The sequence below is a fragment of the Thunnus maccoyii genome, chromosome 16 (genome assembly GCF_910596095.1).
Source record: "Thunnus maccoyii chromosome 16, fThuMac1.1, whole genome shotgun sequence".
In the NCBI taxonomy this organism is placed as follows: domain Eukaryota; kingdom Metazoa; phylum Chordata; class Actinopteri; order Scombriformes; family Scombridae; genus Thunnus; species Thunnus maccoyii.
Genome location: NC_056548.1, coordinates 3,506,242 through 3,519,959, shown reverse-complemented (window position 1 = coordinate 3,519,959; position 13,718 = coordinate 3,506,242). Strand labels below are relative to the sequence as shown.

The following is a 13,718-nucleotide window of genomic DNA, read 5'->3' as shown; positions in this document are numbered from 1 at the left end:
AGACAGGCAGAAGAAAACAAGAGCGTAGAAGAAAAATACTGGAAGCAAAGGAGATGTGAGTGAAGAAAGAAAGAAAGACAGACAGACAGATAGATAGACGGATGGAGGGAGAAGGCTTTCACACCCATAAGAGCGAGGAGAGTCCTCAGGAGGGCATTGTGCTGCTCAGTGGGGATGTATAAACTAATTGGTGACAAGAAGACTGCAGCGTGCTTTTTTTGAAATATCAAACTGCTCCGTACTGTACATGTGGGCAGAGAGCTGTGGGCTAATCTCAGGTAAAACCTCTGACATTTACAAAAACACATGAAGTCAAGAAACCTGGAGGACTCTCACCGCTTGATTTGTAAGTAAAAACATTAAAGTCAAGAAACTACATCATAAAATAATGCTAAAATTCAATAATAAAGAAGATGTGATTAATAAGTTGATAAATATTCATAAAAAAACATGAATCTCCTCACCTTATGCAGAGCTTGTTGGATGATGGGAACGTCGGCCAGCAGACTGGACCAGTTCAGCTCCACCAGTCTGAGCTGAGCGTTGAGGTCCAGGTCTGAGGTCTGGTGCGGTGGTGGAGTCACTTCGTCCTCCAGATCTTTATCGGAGTCTTCTTCTGATTCGCTGAGCTTGGTGCCGGCGCAGATCACCGACACTTTTAGTCCAGATTTGGTTTCCATCTCTTTGGTCAACGCCTGACAAAGAAGCATTTTTTTTTTAGATTTTTGTCCACAACAGAAGTTAAAATGTGGCCAAAATACAGTTTTTCTGTGAGGTTTGATAGAGTCATGAATCAACACCTATCATATATACTCTCTTTTTATTAAAAAGGTAAATCTTTGCCATTTTCAGTTATACAAAAGAACCTAGAAGCATCGTCAAATTTGGTTAAAAAGTTTGTTTAAACATCCTTTCAGTTACAATATTTCAATGTGCAGTTACAACCTGCTACACACTGAAATACGACCATTAAAATTATGTTGAAACTGTGAATATATGTAACTTGGACGTCATAAAAAACTTTGACTTTTCAACCAAATTGAGCCTGGTTTTAACGCTCCCTCACTGCAATCACTGAACCACTTAAAACTAAACAAAATGAAGCAAAGTCAAAGGTCTATACTGACATCAAAACTTGCTGCTCAAATTCTAATTCAGAAAAGACGAAAAGAAGAAAAACTTGAGGCAATAATTCATTTTTATGGCACGTTCTAGTCAATCCTGCTGATGATGTTATGTCTTGCAACAAATGTAATAAAATATTTGGTTCCATGAATTTAGAGATTGTTTCCATCTGTAAACTCACCACAAACTGATGGTAGTGCTCGCGCCTCTGCTCGAGATCTGTGTCCTCATTGGCTGAGGTGATTTGACTCCATTTGTCAATCAGCTCTCTGGCGCCGCCCATCCAGTCGGTCAGTACAGCAGAACCACAAACAAACCTGTTATTTGAAGGAAAACAACAAATTTTGATTTAAAAATCAGCCAGAATACAGTAGCATCTAAATAATGACTTTTATTATATGTATATAGATTCTTATCTCATGCTGTTTTATTTAAAATTGAAAACATGTTGTTAAGCTCACCTGTTCTTCAACTTCCTGTTCCTCTCTGTGTTAACGCTTTCTTGCTTCACCCTCCTGTGCAGAGCTCTCCAGCGTGCTTCCAGCTCGCTGCTGGCCACGCCCACTCCCCTACAGCCCGCCTTCTGCAGTCTTAGCCCCACCTCCAGCATCCGACCGAACCTCGCCTTGTTCTCCTCCAGAACGCCATCCAGCTCCTGCCAGAGAATAACACAACTTTGTAACACACACCGATAAATTCATTCCTCGGTGCGATAGACTGTAGCGATTACATTTTTAGTCTCTGGAGAGTAGTTCTTTGTAAGGCAAACGCCACTGTACATGTGCCAGTCAAGTCAAGAGGCTGTTATATGTAGCACAACAAGCTAGTGAAGCTAGCATTCCTGCACATGTTCAGTGGTGTCTGTCTTACAAGGAACTTCTCTCCTGAGAGTGAAAATATGATTGCTGGTATTAGTTTTTGGAGCCGTTTCTAAGCAAGCTACATAACCACTGTCTTCAGGGCGAAGCAACTCACTTGTTATTGACTGTTTTTTTGTTTGTTTGAGTTTTGGACAACAACAGACATCTACGGCACAGAGGAATAAGATATATCAGGCACACAGCTCTTGTTAGTAGATCAGTTCATTGTTGGTTTGGATCCAAACATGATATTTGTTGACAGTAAGAAAAATATAGAAAATCGCCAGACTTTTCCTTTAATTAGCATGCTAGCATGAACATTAGCATTAAAGGACAGATTCACAATTTTTCCAGTGTATCTCAAAATAGCAGTCAGGTGTCCATATGAACAGTGAAAGAGGTTTCCCTCGCTGTAATCATTCCTCCCGTTCATACTGGATATAAAAAGATCCTTCAAATGTGCTTTCAATGGAAGTGATGGAGGCCAAAATCCACAGTGTGTCCACACAGTCATTTAAAAGTCTCTGTGAAGCTTATATGAGGCTTCAGCAGTCTGAGTTAGTCATATCAAGTGGATATCTGACAGTGTATGACACGGGGAGGTATTTCATGACGTAGATAAGCCCCAAACAGTCAACTCTATGTCAGCATTGGCTTTGTACAGTTCAGGGCTGATTTAAAACAAAAAGAAAATGTGTTGACCCATTTTCAACCCATGAAATGGTGATTTTTTTTATAAATTTGGTGTCACGAAACCAGTGTTTCATCACAGTACAGTCATATAATTTAGTTTACCGCTCAAAAAACACGTTTAAGTGTGCAGTCCCTCTTTAATTGGGCCAATTAGGTTTTGGAGTCTCCAAATGAGAACATTACAACATGCGCTCCGTCCTCTGGTCTGCTGCTTAAATCAGGATTATCCCCCGACAGTAAGAAGATCTAATAAAAATTACCCGGTAAACAGAGAGCCTCGCTGATATCTGTTCCTCAGGATCCCTCCCGCCATGCCTCTTGGGAAATGAAGTCTCTGTGTCTCTCAGCAGGGAGTCGGACCAGGCGCTGTCCTCCTCCCACCAAGACCACATCTGAGACAGAAGAGATGATGCTGTTAGTAAAATTAAATTAGCTTTTTAATGATTCTTCTAATTTGATGATAGCTCTGATTAACTCCACTTATTCATGAATGAAAAAATGAAATTAAATGAAAATGAATGAAAAAAAACCTTGTAATATTTTACTACTTAGTCCATAACACAAGCTGTAGTTGCATATCATAACACTTATTATACAGAATTATGGCCCCAAATTGAATTGTACTTTACTTTTTTGGATGGTGTAAATATGATGGGAGAAAATACTGTTTGTGGACGTACAGAAATAAATCATATTTCAACATTTTTAAGTAGTGTCTTGTCTTGTCGGCTCTCAGGTTGCTTGTTTGTATCTTTTCTGGGGGGATTTAACACTTTTTCTATTACTGTATTAATCTTTTATAACTTAACTTCACACACTCATAAATGAACTGCATTGCTACCTGTAAGGTTTCCTGCATGCTGGTTCCTCTCTCGAGTCCACGCTGCTGCAGTCGGGCCACCTCATCCTGCAGACCCGTCACTACACCCTCCCAACTCTGGAGGGCGCTCTCTGGAACTCTCTGGGTCAAGTACTGCAGGATGTGAAAATGGTGGCCCAGGAACTGGAAGAACTTCTGAAAATAAAAAGGATGTGTGGTGTTTAAGATGATTTTTAAGCATTTTAGTGATCTTAGTAGTGAGATCATCTGTTTCTCTCACACACTGACCGTATGACTGTTGAGCTGCTGCTGGAGCTGAGCTCTGCTCTGGAACTCTGTGTCAGGCTGTTGTGTGAGACGTTCAGAGCCCACATCGAGCAACTCCTTCAGACTGTGGACCAGCCGCTTGTACTGCTGCTGCAGCTCCACGCTGCTCCTCAGCTCCTCACAGTGGGAGCGAACACCGCCGAGTGTACCGTCCAGCTCACCCTGCACAGAGAAAAACACAATTTGAAGATGCATGTGGCAACTTAATCATCTCGTATTTCCTTTATGTTTAGGGTGTAAGCTTCCTTTTAAACACCTGACTCATGTATGACATACAGCAGCTAACGTACCTGCAGCCGTGTGGCCTGGTGAATGAGAGAGGCGGGCAGGTTTTGTCCGTCAGCCTCCTCCAGCAGAGAGTTCACCTGCTCAGCCTGCAGCTGCAGAGACTCCTGCATCTGAACCACAGCCTGCAAAATAAAACACACATCCACTGTAATAAATGGAAAAGTTTATGACAGCAGACAAACAGACGAAACTAACTCTTCCCGAACACAGACACAGTTATCTTTGATGTTATTGAACATTTTAGATCTCCAGATGAAGAAGAGGCTGTTGGCTGATGTTACATACAGTTAAAATGGTTTACTGCACAAAGATAATGATAAATACCAGTAAATAAAACATGATACTCCCTCATAGAACCAGATAGATTCTCTATGTTTGATTGCAGCTTATCTTCCTTAAGATATTGCTTATATTTTTCCTTGTAATGTTATTTTTACGCTTTTAACATTTGTTCCTTTAATTTGGGCTGAATAAAATGCAACCTACTGTATAGATTTACAATAACAAGCTTGACATGCATGACCTTTGACCTTTCAAACAATTAGTTTTGTCCATCATGACAGAGGCTCGTGAGCTAAAGGGTTGATGATGTAATTATCTGGTAAAATATTAATAAGACAGACCTGCATTTAAATGAACAACAAATAGTGTTTATACATTCTGACATGTTTATAATACGAGCATTCTGCAACAGTTTGACAACTCTATGGAAATGGTACCTGCAGTCGTTCGTTAAGTCCCGGCGTTCCGTTGGATTCATTAATTATGTGCTGAACAGTTGTCTGGTTAGAAGTGAAGGCTGCATGCAATTCTTTAAGGAGTCTCTGTTGGGTTAGACAGAAAACACTGTTGCATGCTTCCATTCACTGAACAAAGTGAACAAACAGAAAAATATTTGATGTTTCTGATAAAACTGTACTTGTTATAGGTAAGTTTTGGACTCAGGTATAATATCGAGGAGGTGAGTTACAGAAAAATGGGAAACAGGAAGGAAACAGAAGATAGTAGAACGGACAAACAGACCATTAAATAATAAAAAATAACCATACTGATTAAATTATCACTGCACAGTAAAAAAAAAAGGGTTACACAGGAAGACAAAAACAAACACTTTGCTGTCAGGTGAAATCCTTTATCTAAATTTTTAGTGATTTTCATCATTTGCTTTAACCTCTTAACATCCAGTGGTAGCATCACGCAGTAATGAGTAAAAGCAATTGGCACAGTTTGATTGGAGAGGTTCGGGGACACGAGTGACACCACAAACTAAAAACTCCCCTAGCTCCCATAAGGAGATAACTGGCTAGCTCCCATAATGTTCGGCCTAGAGGTCTGAGATTTTATACAGGTTGACAAGATGTAGAAGGTTTATGGTGTTCTGCATAGTTCTTGCATAAAGCATGTCCTAATTACTGTTATTCAAATATGACTCATTATAGACAAGGAAAAACACTTTTTTGAGCCTTATTTGAACTGATGTAGTTTTGTTTGTGTTTTAGCCACATGCTAAACAAACACATTTCCAGAAACTAGAAGATGTCAAATGAAGTCTAATACATGCATCATGGCCTTACAGTTCTTCTGTTATAAGCTTTTCCATTTGGGTATGCCAAATAGGTGAATAAATAAATAATAAAATTCTATAAAAAGGGTGGATGTTAAAGGGTTAAAATCAGTTGAAAGGTTACATGTTCCCATGGGTTGAGATCATTTTTTAACACTTGGCTTGTTTAAAACTCTTTGCCAAAAAAGTAGCATCATCCAGCTAAAACAAGGCTGACAACCATCACTGTCTGTTCCAAATGAGAGTAAATATTCAGCTCAACTACAGCTGTTGTCAGCCTGATCCAGTGTAAAGTGGTTGTAGCGGTTGTAGATCCAGTGTTGTATAGTGGTATGTTTGTTTCTGGGTGGTTGATTGTATTCATCTTCAAGCTGTGCAGTAAAGTAAAAGTTAATGATGACATTCTTTAAAGTCTGACCTGTTGCTTCGCAGTCTCCTCCAGCAGGTCTCTGAGCTGCTTCTCTCTGCTGGTCAGAGCAGCCTGGACCACAGGAAGGAATCTGCAGAGGTCGTCTGCACACCGCTGACCCGACCCTGACCCCAGAACACCGCTGACCTTTGAACCCTGAGAGGCCAACTCGCTGCCCAGGGTGGACAGCTCTGCTGACAGACTCTGAAAAGGAACGACATCATTGTCATAACAAGGGAAGTCTTAATTATGGTCCTAATTAATAATGAACTGAACATAACTGAGTGTTCGTCCCACCTGCAGCTGTAGCAGCCTCTGCTGTGCGTCTTCTTCATGTGTCGTCCTGGCGGGCGAGTGCAGCAGGTTGTTGATGGAGGACAGAGACAGGGACAACCCGGACAAAACATCGAACAAACCCTCGTCCAGCGTCTGACGGGAGCCGTCGTCCACAGGGGAGGCCTGGAGAGCAGATAGTAAGATCTCAAACTAGAACACGAACTTGTCATCAAGTTGAACATCAAGTTTTTTTCCGAAGTCGAGACAGGATGTGAGTTTAAATAGTTTTCAAAAGAAAACAAGAAACTGAGATGCGACAAATGAGTCAGTTAGACTGAATTTTTGCTTTTTCTGACTGTTGTCATGAAACATTTTATAGTCAGAACTTATTCAGGGAGGAAGAGGAAGAGGAAGATGAGGCTGCTATGTGCTGTGTTATTGAAGAAGCACCTTTACAACATGTGTCCAGCCAGCCGTCTTTCATGTTTGTTGTTCCTCTTGTTGTAAAGTGTGATGTCAAAATACATCTCGTGTGGTGGGCAGAGATTCCAGACAGACACAATTTTATTTTGAGCTCATTTTCATTTCATCAGACCACAAAGAAATCTGATCGAAATCTGATCTACAAAGACTAGACAAGAAACTACTGTTGTTGGGTTTTTTTTGCACTTTAATAAAAGTTGCACAACTCTCATTATGTTTTGTTCCCTGAACTTTTTGTGCGATCTTGCTCTCATCAAGGTGGTAAATCTGAGGTTGTTTCCAGTTTATTTTTCTCTTTACATGAAACAGGAAGTCAGCCTTATGCTTTAAAAGCTACACGTAAAAGGGGAAAACAGGATTTTAAGGGTTTAATCATCTTGTGACCCCCAAGAAGGACCTTAAACCTCAAGTTGGGAAAATCTGGGTGTAGCGAATGAAACCAGGAGTCACACGTCACATCCTGTCCGATAAACCTCCATCATAACGGCTCCTCACCCGACTGAGAAGATCTGCGGCCGCGTGTCCCAGCTCTGTCAAATGTCCGATGTGAGTTTGGAGCTCTTTCACGGTTTGTGTGCCAATCATACGTCCCGCTGTTCCATCACCGAGCCTCCCAGATGAGTTTGTCACCTTCAGACAGACAAGAAAGAGTCACATATAAAGAGAACTCTGAGCCACACATGACTCTTATCCAGCCCTGCAGGAGTCCCCCATAACACCAAAAGAGACAACAAAGTGCCTTCTGCTCAAAGAAGGTGATAATCAAGCATGGCAGGAACACCGATTTCTCTTTTCTTTTTTTTCTTTTTTTTTGTATTTGAAAAGTGATAATCAAGCACTTCAGCTCTCATGATGAAGACTTTACTTCAGAGGGAGGAAGCAGCCAGCTCTCCTCCAAAGCCAGCAGCCGACTGTGAAGACGATCCCACTTCCTCTGAGCAGAGTCCTCCTCCACATCAGCCTCAGCGGGAGGCAACCTGCGGGGAGAGAAAAAGCCGAAAATTAACACTTCATTTCATTTTTCACTCCATTTTTCTGTCTTTCTTTTTTTTACTAGTTTCTGTCATTTTCTTTCTTTTGTCAATCTTTCTTTCTTTCTGTTCTAATCACATTCCTACTTTTGTCCAAATTAGGAAATGGATATAAAAATCAAACTGCATTGAATCAAAAAATAAATTAAAAAAACTGCAATAAACTGAACAAAAATCCTGTTTTTTCCCATTTTTTTATGCATTCATATGTTTCATTTGTTTATTATTGTATTTATATTTATGTTATTCATTATTTTATTAATATTTTATTATCTATTAATATTTTTTTGCCTTTAATTGATAGTCAAAAGTCCAGATAGACAAGATAACAAGGGTAGAATGAGACATGCAACACAGGTCAGTGTCCAGAATCAAACCATGAACATTGCAGTTATACAGTATTTCACATAATCACACTTCATTATATATAAACAGAAATATATATTTTATATAAAATGTCATTGTCTTTTATTCTAGCGCTGCTGTGTGCATTATTCTGTCTTGTTTCTTATTTCTAGAAATTTCTTGAAATAAATTGATTTGTATTGGAAAAAAGCCCATTGGCAGATTTTTTTTAACTTTTAAAAACACAAAATCTTTTAAGGACTCATAAAGGATAAAATGATTTTATTTATTTTTGTGTAGCTGAATTAAAATTGGTAAAAATTAACTAAGATAAAGAAAAACAGAACAGAATCACATACACACTGTAATGCATTTAACATAAACAGGAGCCTACATATGATCATATAACAGAGTGAAGATGTAACGTGTTACCGTGGCGACGGCAAGCTGTGGTCCTCTGTCTCCAGGCTGTGGAGTCGAGCTCTGCTGCCCTGCCGCGCGATGGCCTGAGTCAAACCTCTCTGCTCGGTCAGCTGCTGCTCCAACTCCTGCACAACAAATACAAACAAACAAACAACAACATGTCATACAGTTACATGTACAGAACATGTAGCTGCTTTATTTACCATATTTAACATATAAAGTTTATGACACTTAACATATAAGTGACTCAAAATGACCATTGAGCGTATCAAGATAACAGACTGGATTTTGGATTTATTTTGGGCTACTAAAGGCCTTCCTGATGTTGCATTTGCTCAAAAACAGCAGAAGTGTGGGACACATAGAGGAAGGATGCTCGGAGAGTTTTACCAGAGGTGGCATCATGAGGAGATGATTTAGGCAAAAAAATCATTTTTGTCAAAAAATGACTTGGGCCATTATTTTAGGAAGGTGATGATACGCTAGTTTGCTTTACAGCGAGGTTGATGTTTATGTATTAATTATGTAATCAGTCATGTCATCCATCTCTGATATAGACTTTCCTCAAAGCTACAGAAAAGTATCAGTAAAAACAGTTTTATTTATTAGTTTTGCATTTCAGTGGAGACGTTTAGTGTCCCGTGATGGTCTAACAGCTCAAAAAAAGGTCAAAATTTGATGATTCATTCATTTGAAACACTGGCATCCGTTCAAAATCCCACATCAGTCAAACTGTAAATCTCAGCAGTCAGTAGAGTCCGACTACCTTCTGCTGCTGCAGGCTGCTCTGTCTGAGCAGTTTGTTTCTCGGTGAGGAGAAAATCTCCTGAACGCTGCTGCTGCGCTTCAACCTCGGCTCAAGGTGGCGCTCTGCCTGAGGTACCGACATCTGAGGAGGAATGATAAAAGAAAGGAAGAAGTTTATTAGTGTTTTAAGCATCATCGTTATGGTAACAGTTCTAGTCAGCATTGCTTTCATTATTAAAACCAAAATGATTTCAACTAACAAGCGTTTCAGAGTCTAAGAAAAGTTTGTCATAGCTATTGTCTAACGTATCAATCAACATCTTGGAGGCATGTTGTGGTCATTTGTTAGTTTGTGAACATGTACATTTATTTATTATCAGATTACAAATATGTCTAAGAAGAGTTAGTCTTTATACATTAGACTTGGACTCAAGTCAGACTTAAAAATCAGGACTTGACACTTGAAATTTGACTAACTTGAGATTTGATTTTCAACAGACTTGACTCCACTTGAAACAGAAATATTCACGTCTTTGGTTTTGACTTTAACAAAGCTTTGAAAGGAAAACGCTTGTAAAGGTCAGAACTCAAGACTTGTATCTTGACTGGCAGTTTGCTTATGAAGACTTGTGATTTAACTGGGACCTGCTTCGAACCCGCAGGTATGAAACTACACAGATCTGCTTCCACACTGAGCAGGAAACCACTGACAAGGTGAGTCTGTAATGGTTTATTTGCAAACTTGTTAATAATTATCAAGGAGCGACTTTGTCACATGTGCAGTGTCTGCTGTCAGCAGCAGAAACCTCTAAACCTGTAAAGTACATTAACAGTTTTTGAGAAGAAAAGTTGGTCAGTTTCTTCTGTAACATCATGAAAGTTTTGATGATAAATATTAAAATTGTATCTTCATGCTGACATATTAAAATAATAAATTATCTGAATAATAGTGGGGCAGAAACTCTGGTAACACTGAAGTTTATTTATAATGAAACTGATTGACCTGATATACAGGAATATCTGCATTTCTCTCATATTCTGAAATTGTTTTTGCAATATTTTTATTGGATCAGTATGACAAAACCAGAGAGGTCACACAACTAAAATTGGCAAAGATTTGAGATATGACACCAGACATGATTGGCTGATATCTAGTAATACAGACCGGATGTATGGTACCTGTTCTTGTGGCTCTTTATGGATGATCGTCTTCTCCTCTACCTGTTTGTCCATTAGCAGCTGCTGGAAGACGACCAGGTTTGACTTCAGGAGTTCCAGTTTGGAGGAGAGCAGTTCAGCCGCCTCCTGCTGGGATCCCACAGCTCCCAGTTCATCCTGCTGCTGCTGTTGCTGCTGATCAGTGGCCTGACCGAGCGCAGAGAGGCTGGCTACCTTCTGCTCGATCTCCAGGAACATCTCCTACACATGGAAAACACATACACACACACATCAAATCATTTCTCTGAATAAGATATTCAGCAAAGTGATGCGGAGAGTAGAAACATTGCAAAAACTGGCTTATATTTTTGTTTAATTTATTAAATTGTTAACATTGTTTTAGCAAATGAATTGGTGTGGTCATCCTCATCCTGCGTGCTATCATTACACCCCTCTCAGTGCTTACGCTGCAACTCCTTGTAATGTTTACACTTCACTTCAACTGACATTTGAATCCCTTTCAGTGCTTTCACCTCATGTTTTCTCTTCAACTAACTCTTCACCTTCTTTCACCGCTTACTCTTTAACTCTCGACAGCTTTCAGTGTCTGCACTTCAGCTAACTCTTAAGTGCCTTTCAACATATTTTCTTCCTCTGACAACTAAATGTCTTTCAGTGGTTACTCTTTAACTTATATTTCATTTCAGTGCTTACACTTCATGCTTACAACTCAATTAACTCTTCAACTCCTTTCTGCACTTACACTGACACTTTCATTCTTTTCAGTGTTTATATTTTGTTCTTACACTTTAACACTTTAACTCCTTTTAGTGCTTCAACAAACAAACTCAATGCTTTCAGTGCTTGCACTGAAAAGTCTCACTGAAAAGACTCTTCAACTCCTTTTAGCAGTTTTACTTCTACTGATACTTTAACTCCTTTCAGCGCTTGAACTTCAATTAAGTCTTTAACTCTTTTCTGTGCTTACGCTTTAACTGTGCGTCTCCTTTAACTAACTCTTCAAGTCCTTTCAGTGCTTACACTTAACCTGACTCTTTAACTCCATTCAGCATTTTTACTTCCACTGACACTTCAGTGGAAATAAGTGCTCACAGTTCAACTGACATTTCAACTCCTTTCACTGCTTACACCAACTCTTCAACTCCTTTCACTGCTTACACCAGCTCTTCAACTCCTTTCAGTGCTTACACCAACTCTTCAACTCCTTTCAGTGCTTACACCAACTCTTCAACTCCTTTCAGTGCTTACACCAGCTCTTCAACTCTTTTCAGTGCTTATACCAACTCTTCAACTCCTTTCAGTGCTTACACTAACTCTTCAAATCCTTTCAGTGCTTACACCAGCTCTTCAACTCCTTTCAGTGCTTATACCAGCTCTTCAACTCCTTTCACTGCTTACACCAACTCTTCAACTCCTTTCAGTGCTTACACTTTGTGCTTACACATCAACTAACTCTTCAACTCCTTCCGCACTTGCACTGAGTCTTCAGCAACTTTCAGCACTTTCATGTCTACTGACACTTCAGTTTCTTTCAGTGCTGCAATTTTCAGCTAAGGTAGGCACATGTAAATTATCTTTATAGAAATCTGCCAGTTCCAATATGTTTAGTAAACAATTTTAAATGTTTTCAACCAGCCCAGTAGCTCAGGTAATGTTTTTATTACTTTGCAAGTTCAGTCACAAATACTGTTTTTGTATCACATAAAAGCTCCTGTTTGTTTTCCTCTGTGTAGAGCAACATGACTGTGGGAATCTCAGTTTTGAGCTAAATATTACTGTCTTGATGGGACCGCCTCTAACGTGGCCAACGTGTAATCATAATTCAGGATGTCAGGATGTGATGGTTTGCCTTGGCCACTCTGGGCCACCTGCTAAACACTCCCTTGTCTGTATTTTTCTTCTCTGGTTTTTGAACTCCTCTTTTATATCTTAACAATCTCTTTACCCTCATAACCTGGTTTCATTTTTGCTGACACTATTGTGCCAAAAACAACACTTCATGTCAGTTGTGAACAACACAAAGGTTCACATATGATGCTAAGGTCAGATGTGCGTTATTGAAGAAGGATTCTCTTTAGTACATTTGAATAGGAGACAAGATCTCACAAGTTGTGTTTGTTTGCCCACAAAGCTTCACTCAAATGTGACGTGTGTGAACGTGGGCTGTGTTTAACCTCTGAAACTTTAATGGGGGCTCCAGTTACACTCTCAGGGTCAACAGGGAGTGAATACTGGGAGGAAAACTCTTGCAAAAGCTTTGAAAAAAAGACATAATGATGAAGCCTGTGAGGACACGACTCCATTGATTTAATTCCACTCCACCATAGTCTGGGTCATACAGGTCATAAAACATAAAATGTCAAGTACAAGTTTAAACCTGTGTACCAGGTATGAGGTGATAAAGTCCTAAATCTTTAAGTGTGATTATGGGGTATTTTGTACTTTGCATGAGTATTTTCATTCTTTGAGATTTTCTACTTTCCTGCCACTGAAATGTCTTAATTTCTCTGATAACTGGAGTTAAACATTAAACATTAAACATGAGACGAGCCCATAAAATATGGATGCTGATGGGTAAAAATATTGTATGTCCACAATGTAAACTTGTTAGGAACTTTCAGGAACTTTTTAGGCATAAACAACCTTTAGATCTTGATAACAATACGTGCATTTTAGACACAAATAGTATTTAGAGAATTTACACAACAGAACAAACTAAACTGCAGCCTGTTAGATGTTTTCATGTGTTTATTTGGTAGTTAGGCAGTTCTTGGCTGAGTTTCAAACTACAGCACTTGATTCGTTGATTTCTGACCTCCTGATCTTTGTATGTTTGGTCACCACCTCTGCAGCCACACTGCGCCCTCAATGCAAATACCAGCAGCTGGCAGTTAGTGTTTGTTAAACAGTTGCTCTCTATAAGTCCTAGTCTGTATGTCCTCAGTTCAATCAACAAAAAAAAGAGTTCCAGTCACAATCTAAATTAAAGCTGCAAGCAGCGTTGAACGGGCCTTCCCACCCTTGCGCATGTCGGGGCGCGGTGCAGTCCAAGGGGTTCTGTTACGGGCATGTAGATGTCTCCAGACCTGGGCTGACAGGTCTGACTTCACAAACATGTAAAGTTTGGTGCGACCGGAAATTTAGTTAT

The 13,718-nt window shown here is 39.6% G+C and overlaps 1 protein-coding gene across 1 annotated transcript in view; it reads right to left on the bottom strand.

Annotated features, from left to right (window-relative positions):
* Positions 1-13,718, bottom strand: part of syne2b (spectrin repeat containing, nuclear envelope 2b) — a 170,572-nt gene that overhangs the window by 60,504 nt on the left and 96,350 nt on the right. Inside the window, exons 84-98 of the mRNA XM_042388688.1 lie at positions 10,571-10,810; positions 9,411-9,533; positions 8,654-8,769; positions 7,711-7,822; positions 7,341-7,475; positions 6,384-6,545; positions 6,096-6,290; positions 4,833-4,937; positions 4,116-4,235; positions 3,787-3,987; positions 3,520-3,693; positions 2,939-3,070; positions 1,587-1,780; positions 1,307-1,442; positions 465-695 (exon numbers count right to left, since the gene is read on the bottom strand). Of these exons, the coding sequence (XP_042244622.1) occupies positions 465-695; positions 1,307-1,442; positions 1,587-1,780; positions 2,939-3,070; positions 3,520-3,693; positions 3,787-3,987; positions 4,116-4,235; positions 4,833-4,937; positions 6,096-6,290; positions 6,384-6,545; positions 7,341-7,475; positions 7,711-7,822; positions 8,654-8,769; positions 9,411-9,533; positions 10,571-10,810 (2,376 nt within the window). The remainder of the gene's footprint in view (positions 1-464; positions 696-1,306; positions 1,443-1,586; positions 1,781-2,938; positions 3,071-3,519; positions 3,694-3,786; positions 3,988-4,115; positions 4,236-4,832; positions 4,938-6,095; positions 6,291-6,383; positions 6,546-7,340; positions 7,476-7,710; positions 7,823-8,653; positions 8,770-9,410; positions 9,534-10,570; positions 10,811-13,718) is intronic.